Below are 23,496 nucleotides of genomic sequence, written 5' to 3'. Positions count from 1 at the left end.
CTGGAATCTCTATCAGAGGCGGTAGGAATTTTGGCAGTAGTAGCCTTAATGCCCTTGGGTCCCTGTGAAATAGTCTCAGGATCCGCAGTAGGATTTTTAAAGAGGAACTTGTGACAGTCAGGAACCCTGCAATATCTATCAGGTTTTCTGGGAAAAGGAGATAGAGAGTCAGGGGCCAAGCTAGATTCTGAGAAGGCATCATCAACAATGTCCAGTACAGGAGGGATGGCCAAAGGCTTGTGTTGGGGCAGAAGTAAGAAATCCCTAAGCATCTTTTTGGAGTCAGAGTATAATCCTGGCTCTCCCAGCGAAAATGCTCCCCAAGAGTATGCAAGGTTTCACCAAAAGAGAAATCCTCTGGAGGGGAAGCAGAGGGAATAGAGCCCTCTGCATCAGAATCCTCATAGGTAGAGAAGGGTAAACCCTGTTCAACAGGGGAAACAAATTTCAGAGTCCTGATCAGAAGAATCAGAAGGAAAATGAGTCCTAGGTCTCAGAGGGGGAAGGGTGGCTTCCCCTGATTAGAGTAATAAGGTCTTCAGCCATTCTTATTTGTTTTTTAGGCATAGGGGCCTGACCATGTGGTCTGGGGGTCGGTTTTCTAGGCATGGATCGGGTTTTAGGCCTTGAGGAAGAAGATGGAGTCTGTTTAATATGCAAGTCAGTAGGCCTGAATACACCCTCAGAAGCCGGTGCCTGCTCAGTGGCTCTGGACGCATCCAAGGTAGAGACATCCGCAGGTTCCACAGTCAAAGAAGCATCTCGCGGCATACCGGACTCCGAATGGGTCTCAGTAGAGGCCTGCGAATCTGAAGTAGCGGGTATCAGGGGCTGCAAAAGCGCCTCACTGAGAAATGGCGAACTGGCAACTAGCTTAGGACAAGCGTCGTCGGCAGCTTTGGACCTATGTGGTCTGTCTCTGTCTTTATCTTTGCATTTTTTCGGAATGTCGGTAGTTGGGTGGCTTACCGTAGCCATTTCTGGATAATTGAACAGAGTACCAAAATATTTAGAAGCGTAAATAAACCTATGACGAATAGCTCGAGGTTTGAATAAGGCACAAAACGGAGAGCGAGGTATGTCCTGGTCTGGGCCTAGGCAAGGAATGCAGTACGAATGAAAATCTTTATGAGGTATTTGCTTTCCACAAGAAATACAATTGTTAACTTTTACTGACATCGGTTTAGAGTAAGATAAAGGTTCCTCAACGTGGTACTTAGCTTAGTTGAAGACTTCAGTTCTGAAACTCGAAAACGAAAATTTCAGGAGTTGGCCGACCGGCACTTGCGAACTGCTTCTGCTTCGGGCACCGCACGACAAGAAAGACTGATGTAATGGCATCGGCTGAATGCTTTACATCTCTGACTACCTGACATCACGGAAGATGAGACAGCATCCGATGCAGGACCCAAGACTGATAATCAGGCCGACTGAGGGCTACTGCAAGCAGATAATCCAAATGTGATGACTGCAACAGCGAAACACGAAGAACATCTCTCTCCACCACGTCGAAGGCAGATGGAGAATGGACCTCCTTAGCAAATCCCATTGGAGCCATTTCCCTCTGATCCGACAGGGGAGTCTGAGCCGAGACTCTATGAGCTGAGATGCCAAGGGAGATACTGTGCTCCAACCCACTCGGAACAGACCGCACCTCTTCAGATCTGACCCAGAGACTATGGCTCTGAGAGATCAGATCCGAAGTACTCAAGGCAACGGCCAGCATCTAGGTACAAGGTACCATCGGCGCCGACCCCTCGACCCATAGGGTCCTCAGATCCAAGGGCGCCAAAACGACAGGCAGGCCAGATCGGAGAACGAGTTTATTGGTGTGAAAAAAGGTTGCGAGACACCCCTTCCAGGGGGAGAGGGTGCAGGCAAGACCCCTATCTGAATCTGGGTGTGAATGAATTTCCGCATCATCTTGTCGCTCTCCACTTCACTAAGGCTCCGGGTGGAGTGGGATAACGAGGCCACTGAAGCTGGTCTACAAAGGCGGTGAGAGGTGATAAAAGACCGCATTTTAACAACCTCCGTCTCCGGGGAGAATCTCTGAGAGCAGAACTGGGGCAACAGGCCTAGAAGACACTACCTTAGGGGGTGTACCGGCCGGAACAGAGTTGTCAGGAGACTGCTTGTGAGGCATGTCTTTCTTGGCCTTCTCCGCTTCCCCAGGCCTCTTGGCAGGAATTTGAGTCCCTGAGGCCTGGCAAGGGGAAAACGCTGCTGCTGCTGTCGAACTAGTGGACAGGGCGGGAACAGCCGTTCCCGACGCGGGAAGAAGACCCTTTACTAATAGTTTATTCCTCCTGTCCTGAAGTGCTCTAGGGTTAAAACCAGCGCAGATAGGACAGAAGGAATCAAGGTGCGCTGTGTCCAGGCACACCACGCACAGACTGTGGCCATCAGCTGGGGAAGCTTATGGCCACACACTAAGCACCTTTTAAATCCAGACTTAAGGGCTTCTGACATAGTCTGCTAAATAAGGCCCAAGCACACACACACAGATAGAGGAAGAAGAGCAAAAGGGAAGTTTTTTTTTTTTAATACCGACCGTCACCGCGGGGAGGAGGAAGGCAAGAGAAAGGAAAGTAGAGAAAAGTGAGATAAAAAAATTAAGCACTCACAATTTAAGCCCAAAACGATGAACACGCTGCCAAGAGCTCAGCCCACACTACTTGCTGTATTAGCGGCAAACAAGATCTGAGGGGAGGAAGGAGACAGGGGGCATTATGGGTAAGGGGAGCAGCTGAGAGCTCGGATCAGAGATGCTAGCTATGTGGCCATGTCGGAAACATTATGGATCCGAAGCCCAAATGTTGAAGATCAAATGAAGTAAACTACTTCAGATCATTTGATAAGTGTAAAGCACTTTTCTTGTTTTCCTGTCCAACTTATCTAATACCTTATGGTGCCAGTCAAATCACCCAAAACTAAGAACAGGAAGAGCAAATGTGTTTATAGCTTGGACTTTGTTCCTAGATGTCATGGCTGGCTTCAGTATTAATTTTAGTCTTCTAAAATATTCCTAAGGTTTGTTCTCATTCGTTCAGGTTTTATTGTTGATCCTTCATTAGTTCCCAAGTATTTATACACTCCTTCCTGCTCAAGTTCCTTTGTATCACATTCCTGTCCCAGACTGATATTTTCTTGTTGCTGGAGCTTTTCTGCTTTAATGGCTGCTTTTGCGTACTTATCAAGACCAAATGACATTCTTATTTCATCTGAGAAAGTTTTGACCACTTGCAATTGTGCTTTCATTTCCTGATCTGATTAATTGTACAATTTTAACATATTCTACAAAGAGATGATAAGTCTTTACACTGTTATTTTGGGAGCCAAATTGTAACCATGACCTAATCTGTTAAGTAGACTGCTTAATGGGTTAAGGAGCAAGACGAAGGGCAACAGCGACAGTCACCATGGAATATCCCCCTTTGAATTTTTATCTTTGGGATATTTTGTCCTTTACCACGGCTTAGCTACAGAGTAGTTTGCCATGGTTTCATGGTCACTGTAATGTGACAATATAGGATGTCTTATACATCTTTAAGCACTCCTTTACCCATGAATGTGGGATGCTGTCAAATGCTTTTTTGTAGTATATCCGTGCCATACTTGGATTCTTCCCTTTTTTACAATTTTCCATTATGACTACCAAATGATTTTCTGTTCCACATGCCTTTCTTTTATTACCCCTTTGTTCTATTACCATAATTAAGTTTTCTTCTACATGACTATAAATTCTATAGATATCAATTCCAGTACACAGTTTATACATCACTAGAAGGCAAGTTATTGGTCTACAGTTTTTAGAACAACTTCTTGGTTCACTCTTATGGAGGAGTACTGTTTTTCCTGTTAACCAGGTTGGTGTCTGTTCGGGATGCACATATAAGTACTACTTACTCAGGGCTACATCTTTTATGTAAAGATGTTAATACTTTTAGCCAGCAGTTAGATACTGTGTCTGGGCCTGGGGTTTTCCTATTAGGAGCTTTTTCTTTAACTTTCTTTCAATTTCTCTGGCCGTTACTTCATCCCATTTCATATCCTGCACATTTGCACTTCGTACAGTTTCATTCACTCCTTCTATTCAGATAGCATCTTTGTTATGTTACACAGGGTCTTCCATAGATATTGCTCCAAAATATGTTGGGGTTTTTTTTGTGGTATTTCTAGTCCTTTTGCTTTGTTTCCCCAATTCTCTATAAAACTTAAGAGTCACCAATGAATTGCTTATTTTGTAATTTCCCTTTATATTTATCTGCATATCTTCTATTTTTTTCTGCCTGTGTTGATATCTTTAGTTTATTATTCGCAACAGTGTACGATAGATCCTGGTCTGTTCTGATACTGAGCACTGCTTTTATCACATCTAGCGTTCTAAGTATTTTTGCTGATCAGTTCACTCTTCTATGCTCTAACAGTGACACCTCTTGTCTTAATTGCTTTACATTTTTCTCTATTCAATACTTCCATGGTGGCATTTGATTTCTTCTCTTACTTTCCTTTACTGCCTTGTATTTCTGTGGTAAGACTGTTAGTAATTTAGCTGTACAGTAATATACCTCAATTTACTTCTGTTGTATCACATGAATTTCTGTGAATAGTCTGGATTACTGTGTTTATCAAACTTCTAATGTTTTGGGTCTTACTTTCTGTAATCTTTTTATTGATCTTAGTAGGTCTATCCACCTCTGTTAAATCACCAACTCTTCCCTTAGATCTTCTTCTAAACTAAGGGCACATCCTTTGTTCTCCATTTCCTGCAGACATTCTACAGAAAATTCCAAAACATCTTCCTGTGACATTCAGCTTCATCTCATGCATTGCTCTTCCATATGGTAACTCACTAGCCTATCACTCCACAACATTGACTGCATCAAAGTTGACATAGTTTCCTGGCCCTTCCTTTGCAGTAGAACTCCAACTGATTTTTTTCTACTGGTTCCTACTGAAGGCTCCAAAGTATCTTCATATGACAACTGATGAGATATTTTCAATTCAACCAATTTCTCTAAATTTGGGGAGTCGTTGTTCTATCATACTGTTATGTTACCAGAATTCTATTTTCTACATCAAACCTTCACTTTGCAGGTAATCTACAACTTCAATTTGTATTTCATTAATTTCTCAAAGTCAAATGTAGAACACACAAACCAGTAAGTACAAAAAGAACAGTACTAGACAGACCACTCAGCAGCTGCTTGGAGACGCATTTTAATCCAAAGAATAGTAAAATCCACACTGGTAAATAAATCCACACCAATAACCTCAACACTGATTAAGCGCTTTCATCGGTAATACCAACTTCATCAGAATGAACATTACACAATTAAAAATACCTAAATACCCCCCCCCCACACACAGATGCCCTGAACTCACATCCTGCTATTAAAGATTAAACCACATTGCATGTAGTAAAAATCTGTATGACCAACTGTTATAAGCTTAATAAATAATGCACTGAATAAAAACAATACTAAAGTGTTAAAAACATTTGAAAAGTGAAATATATCTGTGTGTATATATATATATATATATGTATAAATGAAAAAGTAATCACATAAATGTAAATATAACTGTATATATTTTTATATATTTTTTATACTTTTTTATATACATACTATGAATGCCAACAATTACACATTAAAAACCCATCTGAGAATGCTGATGATGCCATTTAAATACAAAACAGCTCTAAGCTTTAAAAGGGGCATGAGACTAATACGCTCATTAAGGCCAGGATATGAACCTTCATTCAACTTAACTTGCATTTTTAACTCCAATAGCTCTAAATAATCATCTTCAGGACCCCCCCAGGTCCTAAAATCCTTGTGGTCAATGGCAAAAAACCTAAAAAAATGTGTAGGAAATTGTTCTACATGATTATATAATGCATTTCCTTGATTCTTACTTCTAATGTCATAGCAGTGCTCATACATTCTCTGCTTAAAGGCCATTTTTGTTTTGCCCACATAAAATACATTGCAAAGCCAGCACTTAGCAATATATACCACCTTTTTTGAATAACAAGAACATTTTTTGCTAGGGTAAATTCAACCAAAATTCGTAATATAAATAAAGTCCCGCTTCATGACAAAAAAACATTGTCCACACCTGCCACATTTAAGGCATCCACCAGATTTATTCTCCCACTTCTGCCTTTCTAGGAGTGTTTAAAACTATGATCTTTCTTATAGACAATAACTGGTTTGTCCTCTAATATTTTACAAACATCTTGAAAAGATAACAGAATTGGCCAAAATTTTGCCAATATATTTTTGATGTCATAAACACTCAAGGAAAAAGGTAAAATACAGGCTCTTGTATAGCTATTATTATATAGTTTGTCTCTAACCCACTCACTGTTAATTCCACTACCACTAAATAAGATTTTAACTATTACCCCATTCTGTCTTTTTACAACTACCTCATTTTTAATTTCTTGTAGGAAATTAGGGGGGGGGTATCCCCTTCTTTTGAACATATTAATAAGTTTATCACATTCTATTTGGAAGTCAACTTCATCTGACACCATTCTAGCAATTCTAATAAATTGTCCCTTAACTAGGGATTTTTTCTGGTGAATCGGGTGCCAACTCCCAAAATGTAGTAGTGTATTAGAATATGTGGGTTTCCTGTACAATTTAGAGACAAAAGTTTTGTTTGAATAATCCTTAACTAAAGTGACATCCAAAAAATTCAATCCGTCTAGGTCAGAGTTTAAAGTAAATTCTAGGAATTCTGTAGTATTGTTAAGGTATTGAAAACAACTCATCTAGTTTATCCTTCCCACCTTTCCACAAAAGGGCTATGTCGTCCAAGTATCGACCATACAGGACCCAATGGTTCTTGTAACATGAGTTCATAATAAATTCCTCCTCCCAGTGTGCCAAAATCAAGTTAGCAAATGCTGGGGCACAACATGCTCCCATGGCCACCCCTTGGAACTGTTTGAAGAGGTGCCCATCGAAGGTCAGAAAATTATTTTCTAATACAAGTTCCATACAGGCCCTGATCGCATGATCGATTTCAAAACCAAAATCTGAATGCCTACAAAGATATTCAATAAAACCTGTCCAGCCCCTCCTCATGTGGGATTACCGAAAATAGATCTTTGATATCCAAGGTAATCATAAGATCATCAGCATACATATCTGGATGTATTCTACCTAGAAAATCCCATGAATCCTTGATAATCCAAGGGGTCTTCTTCGCTATTCCTTTCAGTTGATGGTCCACATATTTTCAGTTGATGGTTCATATATTTGGCCAACCCATAAGTTTTTGACGCTTTAGCATCCACTATGGGACGTAAGGGGGGATTTTTATGACATCAAAAATATACTGGTAAAATTTTGGCCAATTCTGTTATCTGATCAAGATGTTTGTAAAATATTAGGGGACAAACCAGTTATTGTCTATAAGATAGATCATAGTTTTAAAACACTCCCAGAAAGGCAGAAGAGGGAGAATAAATCTAATGGATGCCTTAAATGTGGCAGGTGTGGACAATGTTCTTTTGTCATAGATATTTATATTAAGAATTTTGGTCGAACTTACCCTAGCAAAAATGTTCTTATTCGAAAAAGGTGGTACATATTGCTAAGTGCTGGCTTTGCAATGTATTTTATGTGGGCAAAACAAAACGGGCCTTTAAGCAGAGAATATATGAGCACTGCTACGACATTAGAAGTAAGAATCAAGGAAATGCATTATATAATCATGTAGAACAATTTCCTACACATTTGTTTAGGTTTTTTTGCCATTGACCACGTGGATTTAGGACCTGGGGGGGGTCCTGAAGATGATTATTTAGAGCTATTGGAGTTAAAAATGCGAGTTAAGTTGAATGAAGGTTCATATCCTGGCCTTAATGAGCGTATTAGTCTCATGCCCCTTTTAAAGCTTAGAGCTGTTTTGTATTTAAATGGCATCATCAGCATTCTCAGATGGGTTTTTAATGTGTAAATGTTAGCATTCATAGTATGTATGTAAAAAAGTATAAAAAAAAATATAAAAATATATACAGTTATATTTACATTTATGCGATTACTTTTACATATATATATATATATATATATATATATATACACACACACACACACACACACACACACAGATTTTCACTTTTCAAATGTTTTTAACACTTCAATATTGTTTGTATTCAGTGCATTATTTATTAAGCTTACAACAGTTGGTCATACAGATTTTTACTACTGGTAATGTGGTTTAATCTTTAACAGCAGGATGTGATGTCAGGGCATCTGTGTGGGGGAGGGTATTTAAGTATTTTTAATTGTGTAATGTTCATTCTAATGAAGTTGGTGTTACCGACGAAAGCGCTTAATCAGTGTGGAGGTTATTGGTGTGGATTTATTTACCAGTGTGGATTTTACTATTCTTTGGATTAAAGTGCGTCTCCAAGCAGCCACTGAGTGGTCTGTCTAGCACTGTTCTTCCTTTTGTACTTACTATTTCTTTAAGTTCTCCGTTACTAATTCTCTCTTCCACTTTCCCCTCTGTTTTCTTATTTTTTTTGTACTGTAAAATTTTCCATATCCGGATGCCTTTGGCTGTATTTCTCTTCAAATATCTTTGGTGTTGCTTTTTTGCACGGATTAGTTTTGCTTTCTCCTTTACACGAATATTGTATCACATTAAATCTTTTCTTTCTTTCCATGTCCATATTTTTTCTTTAGATGTCTCCTGCTCCTCCTATTTCTCCTTACTTTGGCGACTCATTGTTCCTTAATACTGTGACATAAGCAGTGTTAGACTTTCTATACTAAATCCTTCACTTCATGGGTATTTCATAACTTCAGCTGCTATTTGTTTAACTTCTACTTAACTAATCTTCTGTGTTCACTGTTTATGAGCTTATTTTTTTGTATGGTGAAATTTTCCGTATCTGGATACCTTTGTCTGTATTTCTCTTCAAATATCTTTGGAGCTGCTTTTTTGCACTGATTAGTATGGCTTTCTCCCTTTGCATAAATATTGTACCATATCAGATCTCTCTTTCTCATGTCCGTATTTATTATTTATACCTTTCAAAATGTCCAGATTTTGTTCTTTGTATTTTCACACTTCCACAGTCACTTTTTCCAACTTGCCCAAGGTTTGTCTATATGATGTTTTTCGTGAATCTGTTGCATTAATGAATATAAATTTGCATTTGAGGCTTTTGACAAGTTTTTCTTGTGTAAGTATTTTTCTTTCCTCTAATTTTCTCTTAATCTATTTGTACATCTTCCATTTGTAAATTATGGGCTTCTTACATAATATTAATAAATACATCACTTCTTATCCTTATCTTTAAGACTCTTTTTTGGCAAGTCAGTTTTTGTGTTTTTTGTGGACTGCTACATCCTTCTACAACGGGGGAGGGGGCATCCTCCCCCTGGACCTGGCTTAAATCCATTGTAGGAATGTTTCTGTGTCTTGAGGATTCTACACGATTATTTTTTCAGTCCTGGCACCACACCAGTGGACCTACCAGAACTGGGCACTTTTTTAATCCTGGGACTTGTGCAACCAGCTGGCATTTTTATTTAACCTACTTCTGTCCATGATATATGCTATATAAAATACAGTCTAGATATTAGTGTAGTCTTGGTGAGATTTGATAAAAACAGGGCCCACCTCATGAAGGTACTCACCAAGACTTGAGGATGAATTCATTTCCAGCAATATTACTCTTTTGCTTGCTGATTTTATCATCTCTCCATTTGGATCCCTATCATCTTTTTCATTCACATGCTTATCTCTCCATTCGAGTCAGACTGGGCAGTCATGATATCAGACCTAGGTGTCAAACTTTTTCTTTTGAACAGGTAGAACGTCAGGGTACAAGGATCTGCCACCACTGCTTGGGTGAGGCACTTAAGGAGCTGAGTTTCCTAGTAAGAATTAAGAGATGGAAATCAAGTTTTCATGTTCTTTAGAACAACGAACTAACAAACAGTACAATTTGTGTAGCGTTATTTGCACCTAAATGGAAAAGGCAATGGGAGTAGAGACCCTTGTAGGGAATCTGCCTACCACAGTTGCACTTTCCCACCTACATGACATCTAATAGAGAAACAAACAATAATACAATTAAGAAAAATAAAGGAAGGTTCTCCAATGGAGCAGTTACCTGAAACAATGACGGCTAATGGTAACAACAACCATGCATAAAACAGACAGAGGGATGCAAGCTCTTCATTCAGACTGGGGTTGTGATAGTCTGGCGATTTACATTTACACATCTGTTTAAGTACCCTTATGCCCGCAGGCTTAGGTCATACTTAAGACATATGGCTCAATGAAAGGTTTTGGCTAGAGCACCCTAGCCAGACGTCCAGGTTACTTAGCGAGACATTACAAAAGTTTGTAATACTGAAACTGTAATTTAAGGAAGGACACTGTGAAATGCCACTAGATACTAAAAAAGAATGAGAGACTTAAATATCCACTACTTACTATCCACATGCGTGTGTCTATTTCATACTTGTAGAGGTCATCTGCCAATCCGTATTTGTTTGCACTAAAAGCCCTGTAGCCCCCATGGATGTAAATAGCTCGACTTTTTTCATCGTAGGCACTGCTATGACAGTATCCACCTTGGACTAGAGCTCCTTGGGTAGAAAGGATTTGCCATGCATTTTTTGCTGTTTAAAAAAAAAAGACAAACTTTACCACTACACGAGGCATTCTTTACAAAACTGAAGTTAATTTAAATTTTAGATAAATCATTGCTTTTAGTAAGCAAAATCCTACTGAGGTACTTCATAGTGTTAAACAATTCTTAGAAATAAAAACAAGAGTAAAACCAAGAACAATAGGCAAGAGGCAGCTAGCACCAAATTATGAATACACACGAGTGTGTTACATGCATGGAATAAAAAATAAGTTTATAAGGACACAATGCTTACTGACATTTTATTCCTGCTCTCCCAAGACTTAACAGGATCTTGTCAAGTCATTCAGGACTCCAAGTCTAAGCTAATCTAAAAAATCAAACATTACAATTCCTCAATTCTGTGAAATTAAGTTACAAAACAACAGAAAAACTTCTTTGTTCAATAAATACAAAATCTAGACAGTGTGGTGGTACAGGAAAAACAATTACATGTTCAACAGAAAAGGTGGCAGAAGACAGACAAAGGAAAGAGTGACGCAGTTTCCAAAACAAATGTGCCCCAATCCCATCATGCAAGTACTCTACCTACTACCATAAAAGTGTTTCCACATAATGCATGACCTAGCTACTTTAGGGCTGAGAAGCCATACTAATTGAATGTATTGTCATATTTCTGTACATAATTAATGGTACATATAGCCCCAGTTATCAAAGACAGAGAAAATGGAATACTAAATAATGTTAGCTTTTATGTATCAAGGCTTATCTGGCATTCTTTTTGCAGGGGTATGGCCACCAAACAGCAAGTCTTCCTTCAGTTAAGATGGTACAAATGGGTTTAAAGTGAGCTTTTATGCGAAAATGTTTATGTCATAATATGAAAAGGAATGCTACTGTCACCTTAAGGGCAAAACTTCCTTTTGTAAAGTTCTGAAAGCTGAAATCACAGGCAGTTCAATTGACGAGAAACAGGATAAAACAGTAGATTTGCTTTAATGTCAAACATGTCACACCTGAATGGAAAAATGGTAATGGTAATGTAGCAGCTGCGGTACTGCATGCAATTTTGGTTGCAAATTCCAGCTGAGAGTCAAAACTAAAAATACTTCTATGATTTCAACGTAGGTCCTCCACATCTAACATCGTGCATGATGTTAGGACTCTAAGGCCTGGATACCAGGACTCATGAGCAGTTCATAAAAACAAAGGCAGAATGACATCTTGCTATCATAAAAAGGTTTACAATATCACTAGTTGTACTGCATTTAGAAGGAATGAATGAATGAAGGAATGAAGTCTTGCTGTCATAAAAAGGTTGACAATATTACCACTTGTACTGCAGTTTGCATCTTTTTTTTTTTTTTTTTTTTTAAAAGACTTAGACTGTATGCAAGGAACACATTTGCAGGCTTGACCTACTTGCAATAAAAAATGCAGCAACACACTTGCAGGATAACAATATGAACTTGAAGTGTACATATTAATAAATGGGTTTATAGGTGTATACTAGGCTGACTGTTGTTCTTTTTGTGAGGAATCTCCATGGATATTCCAACTGTTGCATGTTATTGGTCAGATTCACACAGAAAGGGACATTATACTCAATGATGGGTCTGATGAGGGCAGAGTACAGCAGAATGATGACTTCCCTGGATCTAGATGCCATGCCTTTACTTACAAGTTGAGTGACATACAATGACTTTTTTTACTACCTTATACACATGATGTCTGAAAGCCAGGTTGCTATCAACACGAGTCCCTAAATCCCACACTACTGTATTTTTAGAGGTGTTTTATCAATGAGGTAGTTTCTCCAAGTGACTGACCTCCTAAAAAGTACTATTATGCAATTTAAGGCACTGAGTTTTAAGCCATGGCTTTGGCACCAGTCATATGTCTGCGTTAGACATTCCTGTAAAATGCTAGTATCCTGGGGGTTTCTATCATTGCTCCTAGCTTGCAATAGTATGCAAGCTTGGTAGGCCAGAGGCCCTTGACATCGGCCCTGACTTCTAAAAAAACAGATGCCAAAGAGGAGCGGATCCAGCACAGAGCCCTGGGGAACTTCACTGGTGACCACTCTTTTTGTGGAGGTAGTCTCTCCAATCCTAACTTCCTGGGTCCTGTCTGTGAGCCAGTTGGCTATCCTTCAAGTTGCACAGGGGGTTATGCCTAATTCTGTAAGTTTGTTTAAAATGCCTGAGCAGGGTACTGTATCAAATGCCTTAGCCAGATCAAGGTAGACAGTATGCACAGTTTTGCCCTCATCTACTGCCTTAGAGACCTTCTCAAAAAAGTCCACCAGGTTCAGTAAGAATGTCCTGCCTTTGACAAAACTGAAACAAGTTGGGTCTAAAGTGTGAAGGTTTCCTATGACATTGTTAATCCTTTCCCTGATAATTCTTTCCATGAACTTGTATATGACTAGTCAGACTAATGGGTCTGTAGTTCCCAGGATCCATAGATGGTTCACTCTTGTGAAGAGGGGAGAGTGTTGCAGTCCTCCATTCATATGGTGCAAAACCTGTGCAGAGGCTGAGGTTGAAGAGTGACTCCAGTGACTATGACATGTCATATCTCAAGGTATTTAGAGGACATTCTGGGATATTATCAGGGCCCATCAAAGTTGTATTCTTGGCCTTAGAAACTACATCTAAGACTTGCTCCCTACTGATAGCTGAAGAGGAAGAGAAAGCATCCAAGACCTGCTCCTTACTGATAAGTATTTCCTGGGGGGAAGCTTGGGGACGAAAAGGGGATAAAGTTTGAGGTGAAGCTGTCAACCAGAACATTTGCTAAATCTCCCAGTTCTGTGAATGTAGCTCCATTTTCCAAAACTTCAGCATACTGTTGTGTGCTGCCTTTGAGGTATCAGACACAACATAAGAAGGCCTTAGGGTTGCTCTTGGCCTGGGATGGTATCTTTACCACAAAATTTACTTTGCTGGACTTAATTAGCCCTCATATTTGTCTTTTCAATTTGATGACAGGGTTTTTATCTTTTTTGGTATTACACTTCCTAATTTTAGCAATGATTTTTTTTTTCTTTTGTTGTACTACTTTAATATCTGACTCACCAGAAAATCAAAAATAAATAGGTACATGATAAAAATAGGAGGCAAATATTTAGGGACAGTTGAGAGGTACTGTAGATGGCTACTGCAGGAGGAAAAAAAAGTTATTTTCTTTTTTTTTTCCTTTTTTTGGTAGCAATACAAGAACTGGTCAATGGAGACACGTGCGGACAAAGTTGCTATAAATGCTGGGTCTGCCTGAGGAGGAAACTGATCAGCTGCCTGTTGTGCCTTGTGAATTATTCTGGCTTTGTGATTTGTATGATGCAAATTGGAATATTTGAACATGTGCAACTGCTTACATGCAACAAATGTGAAAGACATTACATGGTCAGCCTATTTTATCATAGTCAGATATCTGAACTGTACATAGAAGTGGCTCCAGCTGCTGGGTGGGGTTGGGGTTATCTGGATGAAGAAAGTACAGTTGTGTACACTTACCATAAATGTAGATGTTTGAGTGTATTCACTGTTGCAGTCATTACATTTGGGTAATCTGCTGGCAGGTTGCCCTCAGTCGGACTGATTAACAAAGTCTTGGGTCCTGCGTCGGTTGCTGTCCCTTCTTCTGTGACGCCAGGTCGTCAGGGGTATAAAACATGCAGCCAATGCCATTACATCAGTTTTTCTTGCCCCAGATGTCAGGTGCCCCCAACAGGGGAGCAATATATATATATATTATATATAAAACTTAAAACAAAAAAAATATACCTCCAAGCACAAGCAAATACACCAAAAAGACTTTTAAAGTGTAGTAAAAGAAAGTAGAGGCATAGTAAGAGAAACAAACAGGGGGCTGGAGGGAGGGTAACCAGGACTACAGTGAATACGCTCGAACATCTACATTTAAGGTAAGTGTACACAACTGTACTATTTTCTTCGTGTTTCACTGTTGCAGTCATTACATTTGGGTAGATTCCCAAAGCTATGGTTGGGAGGATGGATTTATACAGCATTAGGACCGGCTATCAGACCTTGCAAAACAGCAGTGGCAAAGCCAGCTCTGGATTTAGAGAAAATTGGTAAATGATAATGTTTGGTGAAAGTACGAACTGAACTCCAGGTAGCAGCTTCTAGAATATCCCTGGTAGGAACACCTCTGAGAAAGGCTGTAGAAGTAGATGCAGCCCTGCTGGAGTGGGATCTCATCCCCTGGGGGATAGGTTTTCCATGGTGCTTACAGCAGAAATGAATACATTGGCTTATCCATTTGGAAATGGTTTGCTTTGAAATATCCTTTCCCTCTGCCCCTACAGCAAATGCTACCAGCAGTAGTTCAGATTTTCTTCGAGATTTAGTCCTTTCCAAGTAAAATCTAAGTTGTCTGTGTACATCCAATGAATGCAAAATCTGCTCCCCCCTGTTCTGTGGATTGGGAAAGAAAGTTGGCAAATGAATGGACTGATTAAGAGCCACACTGGATACCACCTTGGGCATGAAGGATGGGTTGGTCCTGAGTGACACACTGTCCGCATGAAAAATGATGAAAGGCTCCATTGCCATAACGGCCTGTAATTCAGAAATCCTTCTAGCCGAAGTGATTGCTAAAAGGAAGGCTGTTTTCCAGGAAAGAAATTTTAAGTCTGCAGTAGCAGCTGGCTCGAAAGGAGGGAGAGTGAGTTTCTCCAATACAAAGTTAAGGTCCCAGGCAGGGGTTGGAGCTCTCCTAGGTGGCCTCAAGTTTTTGGCCCTTCTGAGATACTGCTTTAGCAGAGGATGAGAGAAGAGGGGAGGTTCTGTGTTGTAATGAGGTGAAATGGCTGAGGCATGGATTTTTATGGAAAAAAAAGACAGGCCCTTGTGAAGCATCTCAGTTAAGTATTGCAAAATCTGAGGTAAATTGGGCACTGCTGTGCTTAACCCTTGAGATTGATTCCAGGCACAGAATCTTTTCCATTTGTCAGCATAAGATTTTTTAGCACTAGGTTTTCTCGCCTCCAAAATGACATCCATCACAGGTTTGCTGAGGGATGCTAAGGGGGAATTTAAGTGATTAGCCAAGCTGCAAGATTCAAAGTTTGGAGCTGAGCGTGCAGAATTTGTTCGTTCTGTTAAGACAGTAAGGAAGGTGCCCGAGGCAGGTGCCATGGAGAGATTTGGGACAGACTGCGTAGGAGTGGGTAGGAGAGCAGAGGCAGAGGGGGAAAGGCATAGACTGATAGGTTTTCCCAGCTGAAAGACACAGCATCCACTTTCCAGGCTTTTTTGTGAGTTAATGTACAACATTTGTCCAACTGGTAGTTCTGGGGTGAGGCAAAAAGATCTATGTCTGGGCTCCCCCATATGTGTGTCAACATGTTGAAAATCCTTTGTTCCAGTTTCCATTCATGTGGGTCCATGAGATTTCTGCTTAGTTCATCTGCCAAAATATTCAGCTTTCCTGGCAGGAATTGAGCTTGTATTTGTACTTGATAGCTCAAGGCTGTGTTCCACAGTGCCATGGCTAGTCTGTAGAGGGGGTAGGAATGTGTACCCCCTGCTTGTTTATGTACCACATAACTGTGGTGTTGTCCGTCTTTACCATTAGTTGCCCTGGATGAAGGTAGTCCTTGAAGGGTGTCAGTGCATTCTGTACAGCTAGCATTTCTTTTTGATTGATATGAAGAAGCATTTGATTTGGGCTCCATTTGCCCTGAATGCACTTCCCTGCCAGATGAACCCCCTATGCGTAGTCTGATGCATCTGTAGTTAGGGTTTGGGCAGCAGGGGGTGGTGTGAATGGCAGCCCCTTGTTTTGGTGGCAGGCCTCTGCCCACCCTAGGAACTCTAGTTGCAGGCAAGGAATGACAGGAATCATTGTTTCCAGGCTGTGACAATGCTGACTCCATAAACCTTTTATGTACCACTGAAGTTTCCTCATATGCAGTCTTGCACATGGAATTAGAAGAATGCAGGAGGCCATGAACCCCAAGGCTTGCAGTATTTGTCTTGCAGATAGCAGGGTTTTTGTGACCACCTGTTAGAAGTAAGTCACCAAATGAAGTTGCTTTTCTGGCGTAAGGAAAGCCATCTGGGCAGTTGTATTCAAGCTTGCACCCAGGAATGTAATTTTTTTGAGAGGGTACCAGTTGTGACTTCTTTTCATTTACAGTGTACCCTAGACAAGTTAGAACCCTTTTTACAAACACCAGATGTTTTAAAAGAATGGCCTTGTTTTCTGCCTGAATTACACAATCGTCCAGGTATGGATATATATGAATATTTCTTTGCCTGCAAAATGCAATTACTGGAGCCAGGCACTTTGTAAAGACCCTGGACGCAGTAGATAAGCCAAAGGGCAGTGCAGAGAACTGATAATGCAAGTAGCCTGCTTTGAAATGGAGGTATCTTCTGCAAGATTCTCTGATTGGGATATGCAGGTAAGCCAACCAGGAATCTTTGCCTAGCATAGGAAGTAAAGTACAGTTTTGTACCTACAATAAATGTAGATGTTCGAGTGCTTATACAGCTGCAGTCATAACAGATGGGTTATCCTGCCATCAGGCGGGTCCTCGGTCGGCCTAATTCCAAAGTCTAGGTCCGGCATTGGTTGTCGTCGCTTCTTCCCTGACGTCAGTGCGGCAGTGGTATAAAAGAGGCAGCCGACGCCATTTTCTTCAGTTTTTTTTGCCCCAGATGTCAGGTGCCCCCATAAGTAAGGCAAACATAATGTTGATAAATCAAAAAACAGTAGTTGCAAGCAAATACACCATAAAAGAATACCCCAAAAAGGTTATATGAAAAGTGTTCGTCATAAGGCCTGTCCTAAGAGGGGTTGGAGGGAGGGAAACCTGGACTGCAGCTTTATAAGCACTCTAACATCTACATTTATGGTAGGCACAAAACTGTACTATGTTCATCGTGCATACAGCTGCAGTCATAACAGATGGGTAGAATCCCAAAGCTAAATAAGGGTGGTAGGCACTAAGTGGAACTAGGAGGGGCTAGAATGCCCTGCAGGACTGCTGTGGCAAAGCCCGCTCTAAATTTTGAGTATAGTGGGAGGTGACAGTGCTTGGAGAAAGTGTGCACTGAACTCCAGGTGGCTGCTTCCAAAATGTCCTTGGTAGGGACCCCCCTGAGGAAGGCTGCAGAGGTAGCTGTGGCTCTGGTGGAGTGGGATCTGATGCATGCAGGCACAGTTTTTCCATTAAATAAGTAACAAAAGCGTATGCAGTGGGCTATCCATTTTGAAATGGTCTGTTTTGAAATAGCCTTTCCCTGAGCACCTACAGCATAGGACACAAAGAGTTGCTCAGATTTCCTGAATGGCTTTGTGCTGTCCAAGTAGTAACGTAGTTGTCTGTGAATGTTCAAGGAATGTAGTAGTATTTCCCCTTTGTTTTGTGGATTAGGATAAAAGGTAGGTAAGTGGATAGTCTGATTCAAAGCTACACTGGATATACTACCTTTGGCATAAAGGTAGGATTGGTTCGTAAGGAAACTCTGTCCTGATGGAAAATGATGAATGGTTGCACAGCCATGAGGGCCTGTAGCTCCGAAACCCTGCGTGCTGAGGTGATAGCCAGAAGAAAGGCTGTTTTCCATGACAAGTACTGTAACTCTGTTGAAGAAGCTGGCTCGAAGGAAGGAAGGGTCAGCTTTTCCAATACGTAGTTGAGGTCCCAAGCAGGGACTGGTGGTTTCCTTGGGGGTTTTAAATTCTTTGCCCCTCTGAGGAACTGCCTTAAGAGAGAATGGGAGAATAATGGAGGATCTGTGTTGTATTGTGCAGAAATGGCTGAAGCGTGGATCTTGATGGAGAAGAAAAGTCCATTGTTTAACATCTCAGCTAGGTACTGTAAAATTTGAGGTATATTTATTACCCAAGGATTCTGTCCCTTTTCTAGATTCCAGGCACAAAATTGTTTCCATTTGGCGGAGTAAGCCTTTCTAGTAGGTGGTCTTCTGGCCTCCAAGATGACATCCTGCACCTCCTTGGAGAGGAGAAACCGTTGGGAAATCAAGGAATTCTCCATGCAGCTAGATTTAGAGTTTTGAGATGGCTGTGAAGGGTTTTGTAGTTGTGCTGGGACAACAGAAGAGGGACTAGAGGTAGGATCCATGGTGGGGAATGTGTCAGGCTCTTCAGGAGCGGATACCAGTGTTGTCTTGGCCAGTCTGGAACAATGAGAATCATTTTCGGCCTCTCTGCTCTGGCTTTTAGTAGAACTTTGGGCAGCAGAGGAAGAGGCGGGAAGGCATAGACTGTCAATGTTGCCCAATTGAAGGAAAGTGTGTCCACTTTCCAGGCCTGTGGATGATAGGTCCTTGAACAAAATTTTTTCAACTGGCAATTTCTGTGGGTAGCAGAGAGATCCACGTCTGGCTGTCCCCATGCCTGAGTTATCTTTGTGAAAAGTTGAGGATGCAACTTCCATTCGTGTGGATCTGTCATATTTCTGCTTAGGTTGTCTGCCAGTGTGTTTTCCTTCCCTGGCAGGAATTGTGCCTGCAGTTGAATTTGCAATTCCAGTACTGTGTTCCATAGGGTCATGGCTTGCCTGCACAGGGGGTATGAATGAGTTCCCCCCTGTTTGTTTATGTACCACATCACTGTGGTGTTGTCTGTCCTTATCAATAGCTGGCCTGGATGCAGTAGGTCTTTAAAGGTCATAATAGCCTTTTGCATGGCTAGCATTTCCTTTTGGTTGATGTGGAGGTGCTTCTCTTTTCGGGTCCATTTTCCCTGAATGCACTGATCTGTCATGTGTGCTCCACAGGCGTAGTCTGAGGCGTCTGTTGTGATGATTTGAGTTGCTTGAGGTACACAGAAAGGAAGACCCGTGTTTCTTTGGCAAGCTGGAGTCCACCACAAAAATTCCTTTTGAAGGCATGGAATGAGTGGGATAATTGTTTCCAAGCTGTGGCTGTGTTAAGACCATATGTTTTTCAGGTACCATTGAAGTTTCCTCATATGCAGCTTTGCACATGGGATTAGTAGGATGCAAGATGCCATGAATCCCAGAGCCTGCAGGATTTTCCTTGCAGTTAGCCTGGTGTAAGTTGCCATTTTTCTGAAGTATTGAGACAGTTGCCCTTGCTTGTCTGGCGTGAGGTAGGCTATCTGGGTGGTTGTATCCAAGCTGGCACCCAGGAAAATTATTTGTTGAGATGGTATTAGTTTTGATTTCTTTTTGTTGACTGTGTATCCCAGGAAGTTCAACAGTTTTATTACAAAGGCCAGGTGCTGCAGTAGTATGTCCTTGCTGTCCGCTTGGATCAGGCAGTCGTCCAGATATGGGTAGATTTGTATCCCTTGTAGTCTGCAGAAGGCGATTACTGATGCCAGGCATTTCGTAAACACTCTGGGCGCAGTAGATAAGCCAAAGGGCAATGCAGAGAATTGCTAATGGGTTGAACCTGCAAGAAATTTGAGGTATCTTCTGCAATCTTGTCTGATAGGGACATGCAGATATGCCTCCTTGAGGTCCAATGTTACCAGCCAAGACTCCTTGCCCAGCATGGGAAGAAGCTGCTGTAATGTGAGCATCTTGAATTTTGGCACCTGTAGATATGTGTTTAGGATGGATAGGTCTAAGATAGGTCTCCAATCTAGGTCTTTCCTCGGTACCAGGAATAGTCTGGAATAAAACCCTAGACCTTGTTCTTTTGCAGGTACCTCTCGAATTGCTTTCATGTCTATGACAGCTGAAACTTGTTTTTGTGCCTCTGCCCTTTGATTTTGTGGCAGGTTTGGCATGCCTCTCATTTTTGAAAGGGTGTGAAAGTGGAACCTGTAGCCTCTGTCTATAATGTCCAGAATCCATTTGTCTTTTGTAACAATATGCCAATTTTTTGAGAATAATGTCAATTTTCCGCTCAAAGGTGCTGCCATTAAAGCTTTGCTTGGCAGGTGTAGGGGGAAGTCATTGTGTCTGTTTTCTAAAAGACTGTGATCTATCTTCTCCACCTCTTGGGGTTGGTGCTTGCCACTGTCTGGCTCTGAAGGATCCTTGATGCTGCCCTCTGCCCCTTGGGCGCCTGTATCTGCCCCTTTGAGGTCTATCCATGGCTGGAAAGGACCAATTTTTTGAAGGCCAGTTTCTGCTGAAACGTGGAGGCTGTACCTGCAGGAAATCTTTCACTGTTTGCATTGATTTAGCTTTTTCCTCCATTTTCTTTAGCACCTCCTCAGCTTTAACACCAAACAATACATCTTTTTGAAGAGGTGCATCTAATAATTTAGCTTTGACATGATCTGGTAAGGTTTGCTCTTTGAGCCAAGCATGCCTACGTATAACAGACCCAGTAACAGCAGCTCTACATGAGGCCTCTAAAGCATCAAAACGACACTGCAAGGTATGTTTAGCCACTTGCTCTGCACCATGCAACAAATCCTGCAACTCTTAAATCTGGTTGTTCTGGTTGTGTCATCTTGCTTTTCAGCTGAGATATCAAAAACTGTTGATACTTTAACATATGGAACTGACAGTTTAATGCCCTCATGGTTAAAGTGGCCGAGGTGTACACCTTTTTCCCTCACCTTTCTAAAGCTCTGGAATCTCTCTCTGAAGGTAATGGATTTTTAGCAGTAGAGGCCTTAATTCCCTTGGGACCCTGTGAAATTGTTTCTGGGTCAGCAGTATGGCTTTTATATAGGAACTGGTGAGAATCAGGAACCCGGTAATACCTGTTTGGTTTAACAGGAGCTGGAGGCAAAGAATCAGGATTAAGGCTGGCTTCTGTGTACACATCATCCAATATATCTAAAACAGGAGGTATAGCCAGAGGCCTATGCTGGGGGAGCAGAAGAAATTCCCTGAGCCTTTTCTTGGAATCTGAGTAATCTTGGCCTTCCCAGTGAAAGTGTTCCCTCAATGTATGCAGGGTTTCCCCAAAAGAGAAGTCCTCAGGGGGGGAGACCGTGGGAATAGACTCCTCTGCATCAGAGTCTTCGAATGGAGAATAGGCATAATCCTGGTCCTCAGATAGTTCTGAGGTAATAGAAGCTTGATCTGAGGAAGGGTAGTCTTCCTCTAATCTGGGCCTTTTGTCAGAGGGGGGATGAGAACCCCTGATAAGAGTAATCAAATCCTCAGCCATTTTAAGCATCTGTTTTTTAGGCATGGTGCCTTGAGAGGGGGTCTGAGGAACCTGTTTTTTGGTTTTCATGGCTGCTTTAGATTTAGTGAAGGCTTTAATAGAGAAGGAGGAAGGCCTGAAGACCCCTTGAGAAATGGCAGGCCTGTCTAAATTCTGAGTTTCCCCGCCAGGAGTGGCGTCGGGATCTGTAGTAGGAATGGGGGCCGAGGAGCCTGCGACCTCGGGTACTGGAGACACTGGTAATGCATTGTCATCGGTACTCAGGGGCTGCGTAGGCGTCTCGCTGAGTACCGGAGAACCGGTAGTCGGCCTTAGCGTGGTTTCAGTAGGTGGTGCGGACCTCGTATGTCGGTCCTTATCTTTGCGTTTTTTGCTCAAAACTGGAGTCGGAGTATCCGACGACATAATATAATTAAATTTTTTGCCAAAAAAGTGAAGGGCGAACTCTGCCCGACGCTTAATAGTGCGCTTATTGAATCTAGCACAAAAACGGCAGGCCGAGACATCGTGGTCTGGGCCTAAGCAAGATATACAGAAAGAGTGGAAATCCTTATGCAGTATTTGCTTCCCACATGAAATGCAATTATTAACTTTGTCTGACATCGGTCTGAGGCAAGAAAAGTTTCCCCAACGGGGTACTTAGCTTTCAAGAAGACTTCGGAATACTTTCGTAAATCTCAGGAGCTGGCCGACCGACACTTGCGAACTGCTTCTGCTTCGGGCACCGCGCAGCAAGAAAGACTGAAGAAAATGGCGTCGGCTGCCTCTTTTATACCCCTGACGCTCTGACGTCAGGGAAGAAGCGACGACAACCGACGCCGGACCTAGACTTTGGAATTCGGCCGACCGAGGACCCGCCTGACGGCAGGATAACCCATCTGTTATGACTGCAGCTGTATGCACGATGAACATCTGGTGAAGAGTCAGCATCTTGAATTATGGAATGTCCAGAAAGGTGTTTAGCGTAGACCGGTCCAGAATTGGACAGCATGATTTGTCTTTTTTGGGTACCAGGAAAAGTCTGGAATAAAAACCTTGTCCCTTTTCCTCTTTTGGTACCAGTTGAATAGCCCCCATGTTTAAGAGGGAAAGTACTTGTTTCTAGGCCTCTGCCCACTGATTTGGGGGCAGGTCTGGCCATCCGTTTGGAGTTGGCAATGTGTGGAAATTAAATCTATATCCCTGGGACACTATATTTAAAACCCATTTGTCCTGGGTTATAAGTTGCCAGTTTTTTGCATGAAGAGCCAGTTTTCCCCCCAGAGGGGCGGCTAAAAGGTAAGTTCTTGGTAATTTTAGAGGAAATTCATTGAGACTGCTTACCATAGGCAGGTGTCTTGTTGTTTCCAGATCTGGAAGAGGAGGCACCCCTTTGCTCAGTTCTGAAAGTCCCTTGGGACTGAAACCTAGTGCCTTTTGAATGTCTGGGTTTAACTTGAGTGGCTCTGGAAGGAACTGGAAAGGACCAGTTCTTAGTAGGCCAGTGCCTACTAAATCTTGTACTTGTAAGAAATCTTTCACAGTTTGCATAGACTTAGCTTTATCTTCCATCTTTTTTAGAACTTCTTCAGCCTTATTACCAAAGAGACGGTCCTGTTGCAAAGGAGCATCCAATAATTTTGCTTTAACATGATCAGGCAGAGATTGCTCTGAGCCAAGCATGCCTTCTAAGCACAGACCCAGTTACAGCAGCCCTGCAAGAGGCCTCCAAAGAATCAAAACCACATTGCAAAGTATGTTTTCCAACTTGTTCAGTTGAATGCA

At 41.6% G+C, this 23,496-nt stretch overlaps 1 protein-coding gene across 1 annotated transcript in view; it reads right to left on the bottom strand.

Annotated features, from left to right (window-relative positions):
- The window catches only part of ATRN (attractin), a 2,639,854-nt gene that overhangs the window by 2,166,523 nt on the left and 449,835 nt on the right, over positions 1–23,496 (bottom strand). The window contains exon 7 of the mRNA XM_044064458.1: positions 10,474–10,661. Within this exon, the coding sequence (XP_043920393.1) occupies positions 10,474–10,661 (188 nt within the window). The remainder of the gene's footprint in view (positions 1–10,473; positions 10,662–23,496) is intronic.

This window comes from Protopterus annectens, chromosome 2.part2, assembly GCF_019279795.1.
Source record: "Protopterus annectens isolate FY-2018-M chromosome 2.part2, PAN1.0, whole genome shotgun sequence".
In the NCBI taxonomy this organism is placed as follows: domain Eukaryota; kingdom Metazoa; phylum Chordata; order Ceratodontiformes; family Protopteridae; genus Protopterus; species Protopterus annectens.
Note: the sequence above shows the minus strand (reverse complement) of the source record. Positions and strands in the feature narration are given on the sequence as shown.